Source organism: Hydra vulgaris, chromosome 10 (genome assembly GCF_038396675.1).
Source record: "Hydra vulgaris chromosome 10, alternate assembly HydraT2T_AEP".
NCBI classification, from domain to species: domain Eukaryota; kingdom Metazoa; phylum Cnidaria; class Hydrozoa; order Anthoathecata; family Hydridae; genus Hydra; species Hydra vulgaris.
The window spans coordinates 5,594,878-5,620,445 of NC_088929.1; the positions used below are offsets into that span (position 1 = coordinate 5,594,878).

General features: G+C 28.9%; 1 protein-coding gene across 5 annotated transcripts in view; it reads left to right on the forward strand.

Moving 5' to 3' along the window:
* Positions 1–21,824, forward strand: part of LOC136085753 (uncharacterized) — a 207,903-nt gene extending 186,079 nt beyond the window's left edge. For all 5 annotated transcript variants that reach the window (XM_065807143.1, XM_065807146.1, XM_065807145.1 and 2 more), the window contains 5 exons: positions 9,770–9,889; positions 20,668–20,882; positions 21,175–21,215; positions 21,291–21,387; positions 21,493–21,824. In XM_065807143.1, coding sequence (XP_065663215.1) covers positions 9,770–9,889; positions 20,668–20,882; positions 21,175–21,215; positions 21,291–21,387; positions 21,493–21,787 — 768 coding nt within the window. In that variant the 3' untranslated portion in view covers positions 21,788–21,824. The remainder of the gene's footprint in view (positions 1–9,769; positions 9,890–20,667; positions 20,883–21,174; positions 21,216–21,290; positions 21,388–21,492) is intronic.
* Positions 21,825–25,568: the final 3,744 nt, after the last annotated feature.

Genomic DNA, 25,568 nt, shown 5'->3' on the forward strand with positions numbered 1-25,568 from the left:
AAACAAAATAATAAAATATTTTATAAAGTATCAGATTTTGGTGGTTATATCATAGTTGCTTTATACAAACCTAAGTGGAGAAAATAGCCTCTCTAGACTTGCTTGTGAGAAAGCCACAAAAGTGACTACTCTGCACACTTCTGCATCTTTTTTGGGTATTCCTCAATTCCCTCAAATGCTGGTTTAACTTTTAAACGCTCCTTTTCATTTGGTCGTGACAGTCATCCATGAAGTTTGTAATCAAAGTATTTTTATTTATAAAATTAATTTTTGTTACACTTCTCAATTTTTTTTTATCTAGCTTGTTTTTTTCTTATTTCTTGACTTAGTTTTACATTTTTGGCATCTCTTTCCCAAGTAATTTTCTGCTATTACTTTTAAGACTTGTTTTGCTTATTATCTGATTCTCTTCACACAATATTTTATAACGCAATATTTTACAACCAGCGTTAACATAAACTGAGGCACAAAATATATTATGAATTTTTTAGTTTCTTCACCGGAACATTGCCAAATATTGAGTAGTTTATGTTTCTTTTAAAGTATCACAGTTAGCTAGCGGCAAATTATGAACATCGCAGCATATCACCTCAATATTGTATGTTTACATCCTTCTTGGAGAACTAAGGCAAAGTTTTTTTTAACAAATTGGCTACACTTTCTTTCTTGTTCTTATCCTGTCATAAATGCTCCTCATTTTCCGTATCTTGTATAGCTTCATTTATTAAACTTTTATCATCTGAATTTTTATTTAAAAATGTGATTGTCTCTAACGTTTTAAAGAAACTTTCAAAGTATCGTATGCAGCAACATAAACTAAATGACACATTAAAAAAAAAAATTTGATTAAAATTGGTTTAAAAAAAAATGCTAGCACTTTTTTGAATGTATGCAAAAACAACTTTATAAACATCAGCTTAAGTATAACTCATAAAATGTTAAATTTTTAAGTGCCTTAAGGTGAACATCAAATAATTAACACTCAACCTATACATATAATATCAATATCAAAATATAAAATGGTCAATTTAGAAATCATAAACTTTAAATGGCATTATTAATTACAGTTTGATTAAAAAAAATTTCATACAAAAAATTAATCTATAATACTTAAAAATCCCTTATATAAAATAATACTTATACTTTGATCTTCCGAATTATCTAAGAGAAGATCTAGCTTGGAGCTAGATCCTCCTTTTAAAGTTCTAATATTTCAGCTCCAGCTCCGCCTCAACTTTCAGTAAAAACAATGGCTCCAACTCCGGAGCTGCTCCAGAGTCCTGATTGACAACTCATATAAGAAGATGTAATTCCATTGTTGGGGTTATTTCCAAAATTAGAACATTGTCAGGCCCACTGATGATTGGGTTTCATATGACATTCCCAAAAAACTTTGCTTGAGCAACAACCCCGCTAGATTGCTGAAAAGACTCGAGGCTACATTTCATTTACCATCATCAATTCCAAGCTTAACTAAAATCTACCCTAAAGTATGCGAGATTCAATAACATGATTTACAAGACTTGATATATCATTTCTGTTTGCACTAATCCGAACTGTACTAAATACTCCTTTTCCACCTTTAATTTTTCGATAAAGAAATTACTTAAGTGTTGACTTGCTCTTAAAAATTTTTAGTAAATATTTGGCTCTACCATCTTGCTGATTGATTTTTGGTCTACAGTTCTGACTAGTTTCTCTAATCTGTGGTTTGATAGTCCGTATTTAATTGTACATATACAAGAGCTAGAGTGATCAATTTCGGAGTGCTTGATAGTGGCTAGGTACAACTTTGACCTTAAACCAAAATATACATATTTTATCTTTATATTAAAAAATTTTCAAAAAATTTTTCAAAAATTTAAAACTTTAAAATATTCGTTTTTAAAAAGATTTGAAACTTGTTTATAATATACTTCCCGAAACCTATCTTGTCCTTTTTTTAATAACTTTTCTTTGAATACATATGTATAAATTATCTAAATATAAATACTTACCTGGGGTAATTGTAGGATGAGGTTTGCCAGATGCTTCAGCAAGCCGAATAATTCCTTCAGGGGATAACTCTTTATTAGAAATAACTCGAGGTGCAATTAGTTTGGCTGCTCTGGCATCTTTTGCAGCTAAATATTAAAGGTTTTCTCTAAACTTTATTTGAGAGCATTGGTGGGGTAAACATTTTTATAAAGGTTAGAAGCATGTGCTGCAACGTACATTAGGTTTTTTCTCAATGATGGTTTGCTCTTCAAAAGGATGTTTTTCTTGCAGCTTTGAATAACCAATTTGGCAGATTAGCCAATAACACATCGTGCCTATAGTTTCACGTCTCATTTGTATTGATTTCAAATAAACAAAGGCCGGAGAATAGCTTCTTTTGCCACTTGTTTTGGGCACAAATATATTCTAAACAAATTGCAAAGATCAATATGAGTGATTTTCGAGTCCTCAAAATCACTGATATTGATCTTTGTCTCGAACAATTGACATATTCAATCTGCTTGAAAAGCAGTAAGCTGAGTTTCATCGTGAGCCTTTGCTTGACTTGGCATTGCGGCAATTCACAAAATCCAACTTCATTAATTTAAACTATCCACTTTACAAAATTTAACCTGAATTTATATTGGATAACAATCCGATAACGTAAGATATAACTACTTAATATACAAGGAAAAAATTCTTACATAATTCCTTTCTTCAAAGAAAATAATTATTTAAATTAACGACATTTGTCATACTTATTGACAACTTAGATTTTATATGACGACACATTCCTACAATAGATTTTTACTGCTCTTCAAAGAACTATTTTCCCATTTAAACTGGCCCCTCCAACCTTATTATTTTCACAATTAAGCTGGCCCCTCCAACCTTATTATTTTCCCATTTAAGCTGGCCCTCCAACCTTATTATTTTCCCATTTAAACTGGCCCTCCAACATTATTATTTTTCCATTTAGGCTGGCCCCTCCAACCTTATTATTTTCACAATTAAGCTGGCCCCTCCAACCTTATTATTTTCACAATTAAGCTGGCCCCTCCAACCTTATTATTTTCCGATTTAAACTGGCCCCTCCAACCTTATTATTTTCCCATTTAAACTGGCCCTCCAACCTTATTATTTTCACAATTAAGCTGGCCCCTCCAACCTTATTATTTTCACAATTAAGCTGGCCCCTCCAACCTTATTATTTTCCTATTTAAACTGGCCCCTCCAACCCTAATATTTTCCCATTTAAGCTGGCCCTCCAACCTTATTATTTTCCCATTTAAACTGGCCCTCCAACCTTATTATTTTCCCATTTAAGCTGGCCCTCCAACCTTATTATTTTCCCATTTAAACTGGCCCTCCAACCTTATTATTTTCCCATTTAAGCTGGCCCCTCCAACCTTATTATTTGTCAATTATTTTACTTCTGTTATCTAAACTTTTATATTCTAATTTTTATATAGGTATCTTTATAAAAGCTTTTCAACCATTTTGTAACATTTTTATACATTTTGATTGTAGTTTATACCTTAGAAAATTCTGATATTTTTACGCAATGCATAAAGAAAGTCAAACCATGCTATTTTTATAAGTTTGGTTTATAAAATGGTAGCAATAAAATAGTTATAACAAAAATTGTTTATATTACATAGTAGAACTCACATGTAACCATAGTTTTGAAAAAATGACTGAATATCACAAAAATTGGGAAGATTTTGAGGTATGAATAGCAAAAAAAAAACAAAATATATACTAAATCTGCCATAATTTTTACCCTGTTAATCAATCCTACTAAAATTTTATCTTGAGTTTGGTGCGGCCATATGCTTACACTGGCGCCAAATTTTAATCAAATTATATGTAGTGCTTTCTACTCTACGGGTGTTTTGATTAAAGAACTATAATGCCAAATTTTCACTTTGACCATTTAAACTAAATTATTTTCCACGAACAAAATTAAAAGATTTCAGTATTTGCATCACAGGGTACTCTGATGTGTACGATAATAACCCATATAAGTGGAGTTCTTGGGTCACCTAGGTTGATATTATCAGAATCTATGCTAATCGCGCGTTTTAGAAAAAAAAAAATAAAATAAATATGTATATATAATAATAATAATGATGATAGAAGATTAGAGCCGTACGATATAAGATAACGGTGTAATTATAAATTTAATTTAGGCGGTGCGCAATATAAAATGGTAGACAGTGCTCAATACAAAATTAGAGCAAATGTATCAAAATAATGTTAACATAATTCTTTAATATTGAAATATTAATGGGAGTTTCACGTTTTATATGATCATCGGACGTTTCAAACATCAGTAACGACAAAAGATTATATTGAAAATTACAAAAGAGTGTTAACATAGATGACGTTAAGGTTGCAGAAAACAAATTTGTTTTCGTGGCGGTAACCTAATATTTACAAACAATAAAATTTCAGTGTTGAATCAAAATTTCAATTAATTTTTCTAATATATATATAAAATCAATGTTGTTTGCCACTTCATTTTCAATTGAAATTATAGCCAAACTAGACAAACGTTCTTGGCCCATTGTTGACCTCATATAGTTTTTTATGAGCTTAAGTTTACTGAAACTTCTCTCACACGTAGCAACTGTGACTGGTATGGTGAGGAAGATACGAATAGCAATTGCCGTGTTGGGATAAGCATCACTCAAAGAATATTTATAAATGAGCTGCAAAATATCGATCGGGATAGATTTTCAAAGTTGTCCATCATTGCGGCAGCTTGATATTTAAAGCTTGCCATTTCTGACTGGAAATCGGAGAATCTAAATTTGCCTTGTAAATTTGAGATAAATTTGCAGCTTTTTTCTTGAGTTCATCCACTGAACTTCTAGAGAGTGAATACCCACTGAGGAAGTCAAAATCAGAGGATACAGCAGACATAGCCTCAAACTGCCACTCAATTTGTGTAACAATGCTGTCAAACACAAGGTTGCACTGAGATCCGAATTCTGTTTTTGCTGTGAGAAGGTGAGAGTCACCTTCAGCTTCATAAAGTGTTATCCGCTTCACTTTGCACTTCCTCTTTATTGGAAAGCAACCATCAATTCCACTCTGGTTAGCTTTTTCTTTGGCATCTTTGATAATGTTGTCCACCTCAACATCTCGAAGATTCTGAATGGAAGCCTTCAATCCTTTCTTTTTTTTTTTGCGGCAATGTCAATTGAAATGGTTTTTGACTGAAGCAGTTTGTTTTCCCGGTCAATTAGAGAAAGAATTTGACACCAGAAATCCAACAAACACAAAAAACTGAAATCAATTTGAATGAGAAGTTCTTTTGCACTGCTAACTGTGACAGCATTTGTCATGGGATTGTGGATAATGGATTCCAAAACTTGAAGAACGTCTTTGATTTGTCTGTGCAATGGTGCGACTGCTTCTTTTTTGGCAGACCATCTTGTGTCACTGTTTCCCTTTAATGAGATGGCCAACGTTTTCATCAGTTTTTTCCATCTTGACGTGAAGCTTGAAAAAAAGTTAAAGATGGCTTGAACCTTTCCAAAAAACGTAATCATGAGTGGGGAAACCTCAGCAGTATGAACACCAACAAGATTTAAAGTGTAAGCTGCGCATGGAACAAATCTTGCTGATTCATCAAGAGAATGGATGCGAACTTTGACGCTATTGTATTTTCCAGACATATTGGCTCCATTATCATAGCTTTGGCCCCGGCAATCGGAAATGGTTAAACCATCCTTCTCCAATTTTTCAGTTATCTCTGTTGCAAGACCTTTTTTGGTTTTTTGCTGAGATTCAATAAAGTCCACAAAGCTTTCCTTAATTGTGCAGGTTTCATCACTGATGTGGACATACCTGATGATCTGAGTCATCTGCTCTTTGTGGGAGGCATCTGGAGTGCAGTCAAACAGAATAGAGTAGTATTTAGCTTCTTTGATGTTTGACAAAATTTTGTTCCTGACTTTCTGCCCAAGTAACTCAATCAGCTCATTTTGAATTCAAGGAGAAAAGTAGGATGTTGTGGTTTTTTTTTGCTTTAACGGACACAATGTGTTCAGCCACTAATGGATAATAATGGCTAATCAACTCAATTAAGTTCAGAAAAATGCCACTGTTTTGTTGACCGATGTCTTCTGTTGTTCCCCGAAGGGCAAGATTGTTCTTGGCACAGAACAAAATTGCATCAACAATCACTTTCAAGATGTCTCTCCACTTTTTCATCTCTCCACTGATAACTCTCTGCAGATCAGAATCCAGGGTCTTTCCTTCCTTGAGGTTTTTTTCAAGAGTTTTCCAATCAGAATAGCATCTTTGGTTTTCATGGTCAGGAATTCTTGGGTTTAGTTTTTTCCAGTCACAAAACCCTTTGTAAATTTCTGAAAAATTTTTGGTTATTGTTGTTGAAAATAACAAACAGCAAAAACAAAATAAAGAATCTTTTTTGTTGCTGTACTGCAGCCAAGTGCGAAAAAATTTTTCACCATTGGAATAAATTTGTTCATACCATTTTGAGCTGAAGTGTCGCATTCTGTTTTCAAAATTACACAGCGTGTTCAAAATTCTCTTCTGTCTTGCTCTGGCCCATACTCAATCAAAAAGCATCTTGTTTTGTCCGTTATTTTACGCTATGTTGCTGGATCCCTGTGTTAAAAATTTTCTTTCGAGGCCACTGGAATTTCTGAGATTTCTGAATGAAGTTCATCCTCGTCCATTTCAGCTGGGCCTGAAAGCTGGGCATTTCCATTTTCCCTTGTTGGTTCTGAATCAGTTGTGCAAAATTCTTCTTAACTTTGGCTGATGAAAATCTCCTCTTCAACTAATTCCAAATGATGATCTGAACTTAAGTCAATTATAGGATCTGTTGAATTGTCATTAACTTCAATACAAATATCCTCTGAAATAATTTGTTTTTCCACTGAGTTTGTTACCAACAACTTTTTGAAACAGTTTTATAGTTTCTCGTCACTTTCTTGGCGCAGTGTTTTTTTCTTCTTAAATTCAGCACCAGATAATTTTTTGGTTCGATTCATAAAGGAATCATAATGTTCAAAAGTTATCAAAGGTATGTTAGTGTTAAAGGACGCTCTTTTGTTCAGTAAATGAGCTTTAATATTTAGGAATTTGTGTCAAGAGGTGGAATTTTAATTAATTTTCTTATCAACAGCAGCAACACCGTGAAAATTTGTTTCATAAACTGATTATTGTTTTTTTAATTTATTAAAATTTGCACCCTCTCAATTTTGACGTCTCAGGCCGCGGCCCGGCCGGCCCCGACCTTGGTACGGCCCTGATCTATATATATATTCATGTATAAAAATATATATATAGACTATGTATATATGTGGAGCAGATAAGTAAAAATTTTATATATATGTATATATATATATATATATATATATATATATATATATATATATATATATATATATATATATATATATATATATATATATATATATATTAGGAAAAAGTATAGAAAAGTTTATTGTAAATAGACCTGTATTTTTACGCAATTTTCACTTATTTACTTAAATATTTTTTAATAAAATTATTCATTCTGAAAAATTACTTTAAAATAAAAAAAAAATAACACGCGCACCTTTTCTGCACGCGTAGAGCTTATCAGAGATTTATAATTAGGTTTTTTTTTCTCTTAAACGCTTATCAGTGTCGTGGGTTATAAGTGTTTTACCGCGCTGTAATCAGTGTCGTTTCGGGGAATTTAAGACATCCGCCTGTTATAAAACGATACATAAGTGGATTTTTGTGATTTGCATTTAACGTATTTGTTTTAATGTTATCTTATGCTTTTTTAAATGCTATGTAACAAAGCTTCGCTTATTTATATAAATGAAAAGAGAATCTGCATGAAAAAGTTAATTAATTGCAATAGGTATAGCATGCATATTTTTGATAGACTGTGGTTTAAGCTTAGCTAAAAAGCTTTTATTTTTTTTTATTTTTACCTCTACAGCAGCATCTTTTAGGGTAGCAGACTGTTTATTAAATTTTTTTTATATTAAGTTTGTGAAATAAGTTATTTTTAAACTTTCTTCAGCTTATAAGGACTAATTACTTGAGCATATTAATAATTTTAGAATCTCTATCCTGACATGTGCGCAACAAACTTATCCCCTTGTTTTGATAAATTTATCCCGGTGTTTTGATGGGACAAACATTTATGTAGGTAAAAAAATTAAATTTTTTAACATCTTTATAAGCATTTTAAAATAGAATAAATAAAGCATATACTGATCGTAATTTTATTTTTTCACATTTTGAAAAATTTGTAATCATAGTTTTGGTAAAACTATGAGTTAATATTTACGGAAACCAATAAAATACCTTGCTGCTTTGAAAATATATTGACACAAAGAACATGAAAATACATTTCTATTGAGTTCTTGTGTTTTACTTTAATTAAATTTAGCTGTATAGCATGTTCGTTAGTAATTTTTACTTCTAATTATACAGTGCATTTTTACCTATAATTATGCAGCGTCTTTAGTACTTTTAACTTATAATTATAAGTGTAGATAAATAAAGAATATAAAACAAGGTTAATGAGAAGTCTAAATAACTTTTAGATTTCAAATCATAAGCTTAAATTAATTTTCTAAGGTTAAAAATAAAAAACAAAAATATGCATACAATCTTGAGAAATCAGTTATTTGTTATTAGAATCATTATTCTTACTTTTTTTGAGCTCATCAATAATGTTTGTAACCAAGTAGCGAGAACGCAAAAGGCGTTCTTTGGAACATATGGCTTATTGAAAAAGTGCTGAGACTCTTTCTCGTCATTAACTCGCTTGCAATGGCTGCGTAGCGTTTTTTTTTTTTTTTTTTCTTACTGTTATTTAGGTGTCTCAAGAAGACCTAACGGTTTTGTCACAGAGCACCGCGGATGTGCATTTACCCAGAAAGTTCACGCCTCCTTTCTTACCGTGACGCGAAAATATGTCCAAGGCTCGTTTCGAACCTGGATCTCTTGCTTATAAAGCAAGCGCTCTAACGACTGCGCCACGGCCGCACGTTTTGTGTCAAACATGCTCAAATGGGCACTACTACCATTAACACTACTATTAAATTTAGCGGTAATACAAAGAGAAGAATCTCTATACGCAACAAATTTCTTTTTTTTTAAATATTTTTCAAAATTTTAGGCTTTTTTAAAATTTTTTTTACCTTTTGTTTGTTATAGTAGATAATATTTTTATTCATGGTATGTATATAATATCTATCGAACATTATTAATGTTTAATTTTGTATGTTAGAAAGTTGGAAAAGATTAAATAAATAAATAAATGTGCAAGCGATAGGACTTGAACCCCGAAATGCTCTTAAGAAGCGCAGCGAGCTAACCACTTTTGCCACTATGGCATATTAAGCAAAAAGAATTTTAAAATTATTTAATAAACAAAAAATGGTCTATTTTCATAATTTTTAATATTACATAATTTGAATTTTACATCAGTTTGATATTTGCTTCCGTTCACAATTTCTACTAAAAAAAGTGTTGCGACTCTTACTTGCTATTAATTCTTGTGTAATGGCTCCTGAGAGTTCTGTGCAGATATGTACAAATGAGCATTAAGTTGAGCATTATATAAAATGATGATGTATTTAGAATTGATTTATTCCATATTTTCAAAAGTTTATGATTCATATTCAAGATATATGTTATATATAAGATATATTGACTTGGTTAAGAAAAAAAATATTTTTTTGATTAAATTTGTAAAGTTGAAGCTTTTTTTATTCATTTAATAAATTCATTACTTTTAAAGGTAACAACAACGGATAACTTTTCTTTGGGGGTTATGCCGCATAAAGTTCAGTTAGAAGAAAATGATGTGATAACAGCTGACGATTTGCTTTGTTTTGCATGGCAGGTGGCATCAGGGATGGTATTGAACAATTGCTTTTTTTTTTTTTTTTCATGTAGTATATATTTTGTTGTTTAATAAAAAAAGTTATATAAGAGCATGATGTAAAAACGTAAAATGATAAGACTATTTAAAATACAGACCGGGACTCAAAGAAGATATGGGTAATGCAAAACCACCTTAATCTTTTCATAGAGCTCCTTCAAAAAATAAATATGGTCAAAAAGTTCTTATAAACTGCAGATATTAGTAGATGAAAAGTTTTTGATTTAAATACTTAAAGATTTACAATATTGAAACCAATACATAAACAACTAAAAGAATAAGTGTACAAACTTCCATTAAAGAACAAAAAGTAAAACTATTTAGAAAAAAGTCATCGGAGTTGTTGATCCTCAAAATTAAAAATGTGTTTTTTTGCTTGAAACTTAAATGAATATAAAGATTTTGTCATATTATCTTTTTCAGCATTTTCTATTTTTGAAAATAGTTCCATATCTTAGGTCCTCAAAATGCTATTGAAAACTCTGTATATTTAATAAATTTCTTTGCCAATTTAAAGAAATTTGATTAATTTTTTCTTAGAAATTATTTTTTAATTATATTTTTTTTAAACTTATGAATAAAACCAGCTGGATTGAGGCTATTTGTATATTTATACATGAAAATTAAGGGTTGATTTATATTTATTTCATAAACATCATTTTCATGTCTCTCAGTGTAAGGGTTTAGTGTGTTCTCTTGTTTTCCCCCGTATATTTCAACGCGCAATGTTTTTGAACACTAAGTATTTTATTAAGTGTTTTATATTGTGTACTACCCCAGGTAATTTTGGTATAGTTAAAAAAGAAAAATGAATTAAAGAGATGTATATTAATTTAAGACAGCATATTAACATAAGGGTAAACTCAATTTCATCATATATTATGACTAGAAAGAAAGAGATTTGTATCATTTGCAAACAAAATTGAGTTTAATTTGAGTGATGCATTACTTAAGTCGTTTATATAAACTAAGAATAAGAGAGGGCCTAGAATTGATCCTAGTGGTACTCCACACGGGATTTAAAGTATTCCGTAATCCTTGTTTTGAACATATTGTTTTCTATCAGTAATGTAACTTTTAATCCAAATGTAGTCCTTATTAATTACCCCATAATACTTTAACTTTTTTAACAAGATGCAGTGATCAGCGATGTCAAAAGTTTTAGGTCAATAATTAAGCCCAAGGTAAATTTTTTTTCATTAAAGCCATTATTTATTTGATCAACTAATTCAAAAATCGCATGTTCAGTTGAATGATCTTTCTGAAACCCAAATTGTTTTAAATTAAAAAAAATAGTTTTTTGTAATCTGGTCTATTCTATTACAGGCATTGTTACGAGATTTCGCTGCGTAGCGAAAACGCGTAACGCATTTTTAAGTAACTCAACATTTTGCATCGTTAGAAGTTATATTGCGTCACTAGCGTCTTTTCAAGTACCGCATTGTAATTAAAGTAATTTTATTAACGCGTTAAAAATCATACAAACAGTTCGTTTTTTTCTCACTACAACAAAAGTTTCAAATAAAATCTAAGTTCTTATTAAAAAAATCATTTTTATTATTTTTTTCAAATATGAGCTAAATTTTATTTTGAAAAAAATTTTTTTTACATGAAACGTAAAATATTTGTTTATTTTCTTATGCTTTTATATTTGGTTTTTGGTTAATTTATTAACTGCTAAATTTTTAAATAAATTTTTTCTTATTTAATTTGTGAACTCTTTTTAATAATGTTTTTAAACAATAGAGTTTTTTTTTGTTATTTATTAGTTACCGATAACATATTCGTGATCATAATTTATTTTCATAAACTAAATGAACGTCATTAAAACTTTACGTTATTGAATTAACAATAAACAAAATATCTTATTAATAAAATAATTACATCAAAATAAATCGTGCATTTTTTAAACTATTATGACTAAAAATTAGTGTTCGGCACAAATTCAAATAGTTTGATCAAATATGCGTCAAATGTTTGAAATGGCCAAATTCAAATCTTCCTATTTTGAATTTAGATCAAATTCAAATCTTTCCAAGATTTGATGTATATTTGAACGTTATTTAACTTATTTCATTTATTAATTTTAGTTATCTGAATCTATAAATTTTATTCATATTGCAGCATTTGTTACTATTTCTCACACATTACAGCTTCTTTTATTCTTTTTAATCCAACCAAGACTTTAAGCACTGGCAAGCTTGAATGGTATCTGCAGAGAGAAGGTTTCTTTTGTCAGTAATAAGATTTTTTCCTAATGAGAAGAGCCTTTCTGATGATACAGATGTAGCAGGAATGGCCAGGTAATCTCTGGCCATTCTGGATAGGTTTGGATATTTGTCAGATCGAGATTTCCACCAAAGTAATATGTTGCTATTATTGCCGCCATCTATCTTACTTGTATCATTACAATAGTTTTCAAACTCATTACATGGGTTTGATGAAACACGCGATTTGAACGGGGTATATTTTGAAACGTTTTGAATGCTTGTAGCAGTTGTACCATTGCTTGGGGCATAATCGATTTGATATTCACAATTGACTGTGTCCATAATCTTTGTATACGACTCGCTGTTTGCGCCCTTATCATTTTTGTAATATTCAATACCAAATCTTGGGTCCAGGACAGTGCAGATAGTAAAGCAGTCACTAGTCAAATTATAATATTTTGAAATTTTTGCGAGCGCTGCAACTGTAGAGCGGTGTAGATTATCTTCAGGGTTGGTTTTTGTGGTCATCCATTCAGTAATGTGATCCAAAAGAATATTGAAGAGAGGAACCACCAAAGACAATGTGGAATATGAATCACCACTAATGAGCTGGGTAAATTCCTTGAATGGTTCAAGATACAAAACAATTGTTTCAAACCTGTTCCAAACATCTGCTGAAATTGATAGACAACAGTCTGGATTGTTTGCAGTTGAGTCAAAATCTCAAAAATACGCAATGAAACCAACTTTTAATTCCATTGCTCGTTTAAGCATATCAGCTGTTGAGTTCCATCTTGTAGGGACATCAAGTATTGGTTTTAAGGTGCAATTTGATTGCTGGAAACCTTTGAACCTAGAATATGATTGAGGACTGGATCGGATTTTTTAAATTCCTGTTCTAAGTTTTACAAGATCATCTTTCAAAACATCCAAACCTGCTTGCGCGCCCAAATTCAGCACATGAGCAAAACACCGGATATGCTCAAAGGTGGTTTTAATTTCGTACTTGGAATTTAAAATATCCATAAATGAATTATTATTGGAAGCATTATCTAAGGTAATGCCCATTCCTTTGCTTGTAAGACCGAATTCAATCAAAACTGACAAGAATGCATTAGATAAATTTGAACCTGAATGGGAATCAGGCAAGGATTTGAAATCAAGAGTTTTGGCATGTAGGTTCCAGTCTTTGTCAATGTAATGAGCCGTTATGCCCATAAAAGCAATGTTGTTGGGTGATGTCCAGCAGTCAGTGGTGAATGAAACCTTTGAGTCAAGATTTAAAAAAAGGGTCTTTAGCAATTGTTTTTTGGTGTTGTAAGTGTCCATTATCTGGCGTTTTAATTGGCGCGCACTCATGATTGACAAATTTGGTTTCAGTAAAGTGAGTAGTTTACGAAAGTGGCTGGACTCTACCTCATTAAATGATTGATCATTCTTGACAATCCAGCTAACTAAGTATTCATTGAATAGATCTGGAGAATAAACGATTGGTGTCATTATAATGTCATCTAAACGTCGTTGCTTTGGTTCTCTGTCCCCAAGTAATTTGCTTTTGTGTTGAGAATTTAAATGGTTCATTAGATTTGTTGTCCCACCTTTATTGTAAGCATACTTGTTCTTGTGCTTTGGACAATGCTGGCATATGGCCTTGGTTTTGTCATGCTCATCAACTGTGAAATGATCCCATACAATTGATTGTGAACGTTTGGTGGTTTTTGTAACAGAAAAAGATTCGGGTTCTGGATTATCCGACATAATTAGGAATGTAATATATATTTCTGAAATAGATACATTTCAAGGTTGTTTACAAATAGTAAATATACTAATATTAAGTAAACACCTAATGAAAATGATTAAAATAATAATGGTTTAAATAATAAAAATAATATTAATAATAATGATAACAATAATAATAATTATATATAAGTCACTTGTCTTTATAAATACAATAGCTACATAAACAAAGTTAGACAGTTACAAACAGTTAAAACTGATAAAACGTAAAAGTAAACAATGACATATAGCAACTATTATAGTGAAAAACAAGGAAAAATAATTAATGAAAATAAGAATAACGAATATTAAAATAAATTTGAATTTGAATACACGACGGAAAATACAAACAATAGACAAACATACAAGACAATATACAAAAACGCACAGAAAATTAATAAAATTAAAAAAAAAAATTCTTTGCTTTCAAGCAAGCCATTATTATATTTTTTAATTATTTTCTTTTTTCGAATGATTGTTTCTTTCAATGAATGTTTTTCGATTCGTTATTGTTTTACTTTTTCCATTTTTATTGTGGTTAAATTGTATTTGCAATTTTTTCTTTTGATTTTCACATATATTTTTTTCTACGTTTTTTCTTTTAATCTTGTACTTTGTTTACATTTCTTTTCTTTTTTTCTTTCTCTATGCTCTTTACTTTCTCTTTAATATTAACAAACTTTAATGAAAAACTCATTTTTTTTTTTTTTTTTTTCCGTTATTGAAAGGCGACCGCCATTCCGGAAACCACTGCAAAGACCCCGGAATAAAGTGATATATATGTTTGCGGGCCTGTAAAATTTGGCGTTTTTTTTTCAAACGCAAAAATTGAGAACAAAGTGAATATTTGAAAATCAAATCCAAATCCTCCAGATATTTGTCAAATCAAATTCAAATCTATCCCCTCAAAGAACAGTTCAAATTCAAATCTTTAAAGGTTTGACGTATATTTGATTTTGCCGAACACTACTAAAAATAGTTGTTATATTTAAAAGGAATTTATATATTTAATTCCTTAAGATAAAACTTAAAACACTTTATTTTTTTTAACTAATTTTAAATAACAAAAAAAAAAAAAATAATTATGAAACAAACTGTTTCGTTAACAAAAAAATCTATTAGTTCACAATTGCGGTTAAATGCTTTTAGTTTACAATTGCGGTTAAATGACTTAATTTCTTCTGAATAAACGTCACGTTAACTAATCAAAACGTTAAATAATCAAAAGTATAATTTAAGTAAGTAAAATAATAATAATTATAAGTTAAATAATCACGTTAAATAATCAAAAGATAATTTAAATATTCTAAAAGATATAAGTTTTTGCGTAGCGCAAAACTGCTGAACGCGTAGGCAAATCGCCTTTTCGCAAGCAAAATGCGAGCTGCGTAACGCTTCTTAACAAGGCCTGCTATTATAAATTACTCGTTCATATAAGTTCAAAAATGCAGAAAGCAATGATATAAGCCTGTTGTTAGAAATATTGGAGTGATCGTTTTTTTTATAAATTGGAATTACTTTTTACTTTCTACTTGATTTAAGGAATGCTTGACCATATTGAACAATGGGCTATTAATGCTAATTTTATTTAAAATTTTTTCTGGGTATATTGTTAGACCCGAATGATTTTTTCTTTGTCGTTTTGGAAGAAAAAAAGTTTTCTTTTACTTTTTTGCTTATATATGATTGATTCAACTCTAACCCTAACCCTGACTTCCGCATTTACTTTTACAGCGAACAGTAGTGTTATTTTTGATCAAAAAAACTTTTTTTTTTTTTAATAATACAAATTTAAAAGTATAAAATACAAATTGCTATCAATTATTAAATATGGCAGTAACCATTAGCGAAATTCGAACAATGTTCAAGGAAATGTTTGTGAAATACAAAAAAGATATAGTATTACTAATAAACTAACAAGAACAAAATATTCTTAAACTCATCAGTGCGAACGCAAAAGTATTGAGCGACCGACCACAAAAAGCTGAAACAAACAATAATGACAGCATGGAAAAAATTAAACAATTGGAAAAGGACGTATTTGATATAAAGGAAAGTTTAAATTTTACTCATCGAAAAAAAGGTCAAAAATAATATTAAGTCTATTGAAAAAAAAAATTTTGTAAAACCGAAATACATAAAAGCGATGAATTTATTGACTTTAAAAAAAAAATTAGAGAAATTAAGGATCGGTCACGAAGAAATAACCTTAGTATTGATGGCATCAAAGAAAATGAAAAGTGGTCTGAAAGTGAAATAAAAGTGATTAAACCTTTTGAGGAGACTCTAGGGGTGGAAAATGTGAGAATCGAACGAAAGCATCGCAGTGGACGCCGAGACGCAAAAACACCACGCACAACTATTATTAAGCTGTTAGAATATAAAGTTAAGGTAGAAAATTTAAAAAATTCTTCTAAATTAAAGGGTGAAAATATCTACATAAACAAAGATTTTTGCTTCGAAACAAACTTAATAAGAAAAGATTTTAGAGAAAAAATTAAAATTAAGCGGCAACTGGGAAAATTTGCATACATATCAAATGATAAGCTGATTGTATGCAAGTGGGTGTCTAAGAAAACGAAAGAAATCCCGATTCCGTGTCAGCAAGGGTTAGGGTTTATTATGTTTCTTTTAACTATTGATAACTATTTTATGAACTATTTTGCGTTTATTTATATATGCTTTACTTTAAAATGGAGGAAAACTTTATAATTAAATTTTTAGATGAAAATATCGTACTCAGTGACGTCGATGACTTTAATAACTATAACCAAAAAATATCTGAAAGCCTATTGGCTTTCAGATATATAGTTATTGAATTATACAGTTATTGAACTAGACAGTTATTAAATTTTCTCAATATCTTTAAGAAAATAAAAATAGTTTTTCAATTTTATACATTATATATTTGAAGTTTAAATAAAAACTTTGATAATCTTAGGTTTTTGTTGGATGAATTAAAACATGTTTTCAAACTTATTTGCCTAACGGAAACTTGGTGTAAGCGTGGTGAAACATATGCCCAATTTGAACTAGTTAATTACTCATCAGTTCACGAACCACGTGGTTTTGGTGTTGGTGGGGGCGTACGTATTTTTGCTCACAACTCAATTAGATATAATATACGTCACGATCTCTGTGTAAATGAAATAGATTGTTAGCCATTATTCACTGAATTAATAAATAAAACCACATAAAAAAAGTTATAAATGGCACAATAGACCTCCATCTACTAGCTTAAAAATTTAAAACTCACCTTAAACCATTCTTAACAAATAAAAATAAAACCCGAAGTCGTGCCTACTTAGTTGGGGACTTAAACATTGACCTAATAAACCATGCTTCCAATAATAATGTTAACAATTTTATAAATACTCTTCTTAAAAATAATTTCATTCCGACAATAAATAAGCCAACGCGAGTGACTAACAACTCTTCAACACTTCTTGATAAAATATTAACTAATAACCATTTTAATAACAGTCTTTATACAGGCATACTCAAAACTGACTTATCGGTTCATTTCCCAACATTCTTAGTTACTAACAATATATTATTTAACAGTATTCCTTTTCAATCCATTATATTTAGGCGACAGATCAATGAAAACACGGTAAAAAAATTTCAGAATCTTTTAAGAGACAATGCTCATTGGAATCTGGTATTGCAGTCACATGACGTTAACAACGCATATGATCTATTTTTAAATCAATTCTGCAAGCAATATGATCTTGCATTTCCTAAAAAAAAAATTATTTTAAAAACCAAAACTGTTTTAACTCCATGGATGTGTAACAGGTTACTAAAATCTTTAAAAAGAAAACTAAAGAAAGATTAAACAAAACTTGAAAAAAAAATTATAAAAACAAAATGATATATAAAAATTATAAAAATATGTTTGAAAAAACAAAAAGGAACTCTAAAAAGCTTTATTATGCAAAGCTATTAAGTAAAGCCACCGGAAACGCTAAAAAATATGGAGTGTAATTAAAGAAATAATCGGAAAAAATAACTATGCGAGAAACATTCTGCCAAAAAAACAACAATAAAAAAACACAATTTATGATAAATCAATTATTGCTGAAAAACTAAACAGCTTTTTTACTAATGCTGGTCCGAATTTGGCATTAAAAATTCCTATGAATTCAACACTATTTGAATCTTATTTAAAAAATTACGATAAAGTAATGGATGAACCTAAAGTAATGGATGAACAATATAAAACTAATTGAATTGCAAACAGTTTTTTTTTTACTTAAAACTAACAAAAGTGCTGGATTTGATAAAATTAACATTGATGTAATAAAATCAGTATATAATATAATAGAACCCTCGTTATTTCACATATTTAATCCTTCATTTAAAAACAGGTACTGTCTCTGAAAAGCTAAAAATTGCACGAATAATGCCGATATCTAAGTCCGGAGATGACTAAAATATCTCTAATTATAGGCCTACATCTATTTTACCTTGTTTTTCAAAATTACTTGAGAGAATAATGTACAATAGGCTTTTTAATCACTTATCAGAAAACAACATGTTGTATTCAAAACAATTTGGCTTCAAAAAAAATATTCAACAAAACATGCAGTGGTTGAACTAGTCAATCAAATATCAAGTGCATTCAGTAGTAACTACTTTACGTTAGGAGTTTTCATTGATCTGTCAAAAGCTTTCGATACAGCTAATCATAATATACTAATAAAAATACTTGAACACTATGGAGTAAAAAGTAACTATTTACTTTGGTTCAAAAGTTATTCGACCGATAGGAAACAATATATAGTGTATGAACAAAAACAAATAATCCCGACTGCCGTAACTTGTGGGGTTCCCCAGGGCTCTATTTTAGGACCACTGTTGTACCTAGTGTACATTAATGATTTAAATTTAGCAACAGACCTACTAAATTGTATTCTTTTTGCAGACGACTCCAATCTTTTTTATTTCCACAGAGATATTAATACACTATTTGAAGCAACAAACGAACAATTGTCGAAAGTTAATGAGTAGTTTATAAGTAATAAACTTTCTCTAAATGTGGATAATACCAAATTTATTTCGTTCCACAAAGTGAATAAATCAAATACTATTCCCATCAAATTGCCTAATCTAATAATCAATAACACTAACATTAAAAGAGAAAACTCATTAAACTTTCTTTGCGTAATCTAAGGTGAACATTTACGTTGGATTTTACATATAAAAAGTATTGAAAATAAAATATCAAAAAATTTAGCAATGATATATAGGACTAAACCACTTTAAACAATATTTCTTTTAAAAGTTGCTATTTCTCTTTTATTCATTGTTATTTAATTTATTGCAATATTGTATACAAAATTAAAACAGTTGTACTGTAAACAAAAACACGCGTGAAGAATAATTTTTGAAGCTGATAGAACTGTACCTTGTGAGCCTCTTCTGCGTATACTTGGAGCATTAAATATATATAAAATCAACTTAGACCAAAAATAACTTCATATTCAGTTCTTTATTGAGAACCTTACTTGTGGAAAATGTTTCCCAAAAATGTAATTACACATAAAAGCTTACATTTAGTTAATTCTTTACTGCAATATTTTTTTCTAGTTCTTTTTTAAAAGATCCATATAAAAGTGTTTGTATTTTTTATAATTTTTTTCATTAGTTGTGCTTTTATTTTTAAGATATTTATTATAACATTTTTCTGATTTTAGAGCATTTTATAAATGTTTTATCCATCCCTGGATTAGCAAGTGTTTTTGACTTTTATTTTTAATGCTTCCTATGCAAAAGCTTCATTAAAAATCTCTTGAAACTTGTTTAAAAATAAATTACATGCTTCATTTCAATTTTGACAATTATAAACGTCACTCCAACTCTCTATATATAGTTTGTTATTTAGATTGTTTTTACTAAAAGTTAAATATTCCTGCCTCAAATGATGTTTCAAAGTAATTGTTAATAAAAGTACTATCTATTGCAGTTGCAGAAGTTCAATTTCCCCGAAATGGCTTATTTATCACTGACAAAGCATTTTATTTATATAACCTGTCAAATAAAATTTTTGTTTTCACAAACTTTTGATATATTAGTGTGTTTAAATTTCTGATTCGTCAAGGTGTTCAATTTTGTGTCACCAAGTATAAATAATCTTTTTTTCCTCTTGTTTACTTTCAAAATACTTTTTTCGATAAAATCTTGAAATGATCTAATTTTACCACTAGGTGGTTGGTACACGCATCCAATGATAATGTTTTGGTTTTTTGCATTAATTACTTCAATAAAAGAATTTCACAAAAATAATTTGCTACGCTTAATTACTTTTTTGTTTTAAATTGATATTTTTTAAGTACATAAACACCTAGTCCTACGCCTTTTTTATTGCTTCATCGTGGTTGGCTAATTAGTTTGTAATTTAACAAACTATAATTAGAATTCAACTCTAGTAAACTTTCTAAATCATGCCAAGTCTCTGACAGTGTTATGACGTTGAACCTATAACTCATGATAAATAAAAATTCTTTATTTATCATGAATATTTTAAAAATTTGATGCATGCTTCTTATGCTTATGTCTAATATAGAAATGGAATTTAAATCTTTTTTGATTTTAAATTCATAAGGATCAAAATAGCGTTTTAATTAAATTCGTTTGATTTTATAAAAAAATGTTTAAGTTTTTTTTAGAAAGATTAAAAGATTTTTCCTAAAAGGATAAAAATTTAGTTAGTTTGTTTATATTGTTATTATTATGTTGTTGCACCATGATTTTTGGATTTTTAAGGAATACCTTTCATGTGCTAAATTGGTTCATCGAGATCTGGCTGCAAGAAATATTTTGGTTGGAGCTGGAAAAGTAGTTAAAATATCTGATTTTGGCTTGACTAGAAAAACTAATGATGAGTTAAACTATATGAGTAAGAAAAAGCGTCGTTTACCGGTCAAGTGGATGTCTGTTGAAGCCATATTTGACCAGATGTTTACATCATTTAGCGATGTGTAAATTATTTCAATATATCTTTTTATTAATTTGATTTTTCAAATTATACTTATTTTATTTAATTAAAAATTGGTTAATTATTACATAATTAACCAATTTTTTTTTTATTCCCCTTATCTGTGCTTGTTTTTTTGTTTTGATAAACCTTTCTTAATGCATTATTTAAAAGATTTATTTTTCATTTATAAATTTTTGCGGTTGTAAAAATTTTTTTGTTATAAAGTAAGATGATGAGAATTGTTATTATGCTAATTTTCTATATTTTCTCAATAAACTTTTGAATTGTTTTAGGTGGGCGTATGGTATTGTTTTGTTTGAAATTGTTACGTTAGGTAAAAATATTTAAGTTTTTCAAAAAAATCATTACGATAAGCTTTTTCATTTAACTTAGCGTTATTTTTAATTAGGAAGTACCCCTTATCCTGCCATAAGCAACCGTGAGCTTATCCTTCTTTTGAAATCTGGTTATCGAATGGATAAACCTGATAACTGCTCTGAAGCATTGTAAAATATTTTGATTTTTTTTTTGTTGTTTCAGTAAAAATAGTAGATAAAGATTCAGTAAATATGTAGTTGATATATTTTTTAAATATTCTAATTCAATTTTAGGTACGATATCATGTTGCAGTGCTGGAATGAGGATCCATTACAGCGTCCTACATTTACATCATTACGTGAGTATTTTGATGGAGCTATGTCTCAAGGTGATTGCTATCTCGATTTTAAAACTGACGAAAATACTGCGCCGTTATATCTGGCCTTTGAAAAAGATGATAATGATGATAATATAGATGAAGACAGAATCTTTCAAAATCCTAAATACATAAAAACAGTTCAGGGAATAAAAAAGGAATGCGATAAATTCATTTTGCCATCAGACGATAGATATACAAGTTGTATTTAAGATTTTATTTTATCAATATAATCAAAGGATCTAATCATTTGACGACCACTTCGTATTCACAACTGAAAGTTTTAAATCCAGTCTATATAGATATAGTTACAACTTTCAAAAAACCCTAAGAATTGCAACTGACATTTTTTATTACAACTTCGTTTTTCTTATGATTAGTTTTATCATAGCTTATTATAGTTTTAGGCCATGCCTTTGATTCTAATAATTTATTTAAAATTCTACATACAGATTAGTAAACAAAATAGTTTACTAAATTAAAACTCCCAGGCTAGAAAAAGACAAGGTTGGCTTTTTAGCTAAGCCCTTCAAAAATAAAAAAACAAAAGTGACGTAACTTACGTAAAGTAACTTGAAATAAAAGTAACGTAACGTAACTATTATTAAATTGCTGAATAAAGACCAAAAAGTATACAAAAACAACAAAAAATTTAAAGCCACGAGTTATTGTAAACAGTATTGTTTATAATTTAGAAAGCTATAAATAATGTAAAGAATTTGCATTGATATTGACACGAAAAAATTTAATCAAGGAATACTAAAAGTAAAAGATACAAAAAAAAAAAACTAATAACGTGATGAATAACCAGATATTATGTTGACTCAAAAGAGCTATAATTTTACTAGTTCAACATAAGCATAAAAAAAAAATTCGTAACACTATATTATACATTATGCAAATTATACTATTTATTTATATGCATAAATTGATACATTATATATCAAGATATAACATAACAACACTTACGTCATTCAACCTTCTTTTAAAATGTTCAAATAAGTTTAAAAATCAAGTCTTTCAGGTGCTTTACAAACTCAAGAAGATCTATGAGGTAAAACATCCTTTGCTTCATAGGAATCGAATTATTTAAAACTTTTTTTCCGTAGTTAATATAGTTTCGTTGCTTTTAATAAGAGTAGTTTCTAGACTATCAATTGGTGTTTGTATTTCAGCTTCTAATAGAAGCAAATTGTTGAGTAGAAACTGTATTTTCTTAATCATAAAGCAATCTCACATTTATTCAGAACGGTCTATAGGTATGATGGGGCAGCATAATTATAGATAATCCAAATAAACTGAAAAACGCAACAGATTGCTCGCGGTTGACGAAGTTCATTCTGTATTCAGAAATTAAAAAAAGTAGTACAAATTAAATTAAAAAATCAATCAATTAGAAAATACAGTACAAACTCAAAAAGTAAATTTAATGATTAGCTTGCTGGGATTCAGTAAAAGATAAGGAGATGAACTTGATTATTGGCTAGATGGTTTTTTTCAAATGTGTTTCAAATGTTTGTTTCTCTTTAATGAAATTTAAAATAAGAGAGACCAGGGCTAGTTGGCAGCAGGGGTAAGTTGAGGATTGCGTTTATCTGCAAAGCCTTTTATCAGCAAATGCCAATAATCTCAGGAAACTTTCCTAGTTGACCATTTCATCTTTCACTGCAGTATCGTATTGTGGTTCATGTGTTTTTTCCGCATTTTTATAACTCTTTATTTTTTTCGATTTGTAAAAGCAATTGCATCAAGTAATCGTAAACTTGATTTTAGTTATATCTTCCATGGTTTAGTGAAATCTGCCTGACCATCCATTTTTTATTATTTACCTTTTTCAGGGATTGGTACGGAGAGTTTGTGTCCAAATAGATGTTTAGGTTTGTTGGAAAAATATTGGCGGGGCTAGTTGGCCATATATTTCAACTAAACCCGATTGCGATATATATATATATGTCTGTATATCTATATATATATATATATATATATATATATATATATATATATATATATATATATATATATACAATATATAATTATATATATATATATTTATTTAGTATTATATACAAATAATCATCTATAATAAAATATAATAATATATAGTATATATATATATATATATATATATATATATATATATATATATATATATATATATATTTAAAATATGTTAGTGTATTTTAAAAATAGAGAGCGCAATGTTGTTAAAGAACAGAGCAATAATTAATTAGTAAAAAACACTTATCTAACTTTTATCTTCTACTCGGAGTTTCACCATTGCTGGATCATCAGGAAGAGTCCTGATCATCAGGATCATCAGGAACTCTTCCTGATGATCCAGCAATGGTGAAACTCCGAGTAGAAGATAAAAGTTAGATAAGTGTTTTTTACTAATTAATTATATATATATATATATATATATATACAATATATAATTATATATATATATATATTTATTTAGTATTATATACAAATAATAATCTATAATAAAATATAATAATATATAGTATATATATATATATATATATATATATATATATATATATATATATATATATATATATATATATATATATATATATATATATATATATATATATATATATATTCATATATATATATATATATATATATATATATATTCATATATATATATATATATATATATATATTCATATATATATATATATATATATATATATATATATATATATATATATATATATATATATATATATATATATATATATATATATATATATATATATATATTCACATATATATATATATATATAAACTTGATTTTTGAATTACTGGAAAAAGCAACAGTATCATGGTCAGCAAATATCAGGACCATGATACTGTTGCATTTTGCAACAGTATCATGGTCACCAACACACTTAACTTAAGCAAACAAATAAACACAATGAAGAAATCTAATGCTTTCATTACCCTAAAAAATCACAAAACTTATTCCAAACTATAAACCCTGCCGTCTATTGAACCCCGCTGAAATGAACTTGGTCACATAAGCAAAAAATACCTTGACACTATAAATAAAAAAATAAATATGTGTATAAAATTTACACCAATGGAAAAATACCAGTGATGCAATGAAATAGTTAAAAAATATACCCAAAAAACAACATTGCGTTTTTATTCAACTTGACAATGTCGACTTTTACCCCACTATTACCTCAAAAATACTAAGTAATGCAATACTGTTTGCAATAAAACACAGAAGCATTAGCGAAAAAAACATCAGAGTCATTAAACATTGCAGAAAGTCCTTGCTATTTTTTAACAACAAAACAAGGAAGAAAAAATTAGCACACGACTGCTTTGATGTCACAATGGGTTGTTTTGACGGTGTAGAAATTTGCAAACTAGTGGGCCTATAAGAAGACGTTGACTATATCGTGACGATGATCTGATTATGCTTCGTAAAAAAACTGGATCACAAATTGATAGAATACGAAAAAAATTATTAGAGTTATAAAAATGATCGGTTTTAAAACAGAGATTCAAACAAACCTACCCGCAGTCAACTTTTTAATGTATCCTTTAACTTAGAAAAATCTCCTACCAACCTTTTAAAAAACCAAATAAAAATCTATGTTACATCCCCACTGATTCCAACCATCCTCCGTAAATAATATAGCAAATCCCCATCTCTATTAACATTTAACTTATCTCTAAAAGCATTTAATTTATCTATACCAGAATACGAAGATGAATCAAGAAGAAATGGCTTCTTTGTACTTTTTTTAATCCTAAGTAAATTATTCAATTGAAATACCATCAAAGTGAGTTACTGCTGCATCAAAATTACTAAAAGAATAATAAAAAGCCACAACAACTATTTCAGAAAGACCAAACGAAACCCTCCTTGCAATTGTATAAATGAAGAAATTTGCCCTAAATTAAAAAAATGTAGAGCTTCTAATGTTATTTATGAACGTATAGCATCCCTCTTTAACACTCCAGAAAAAG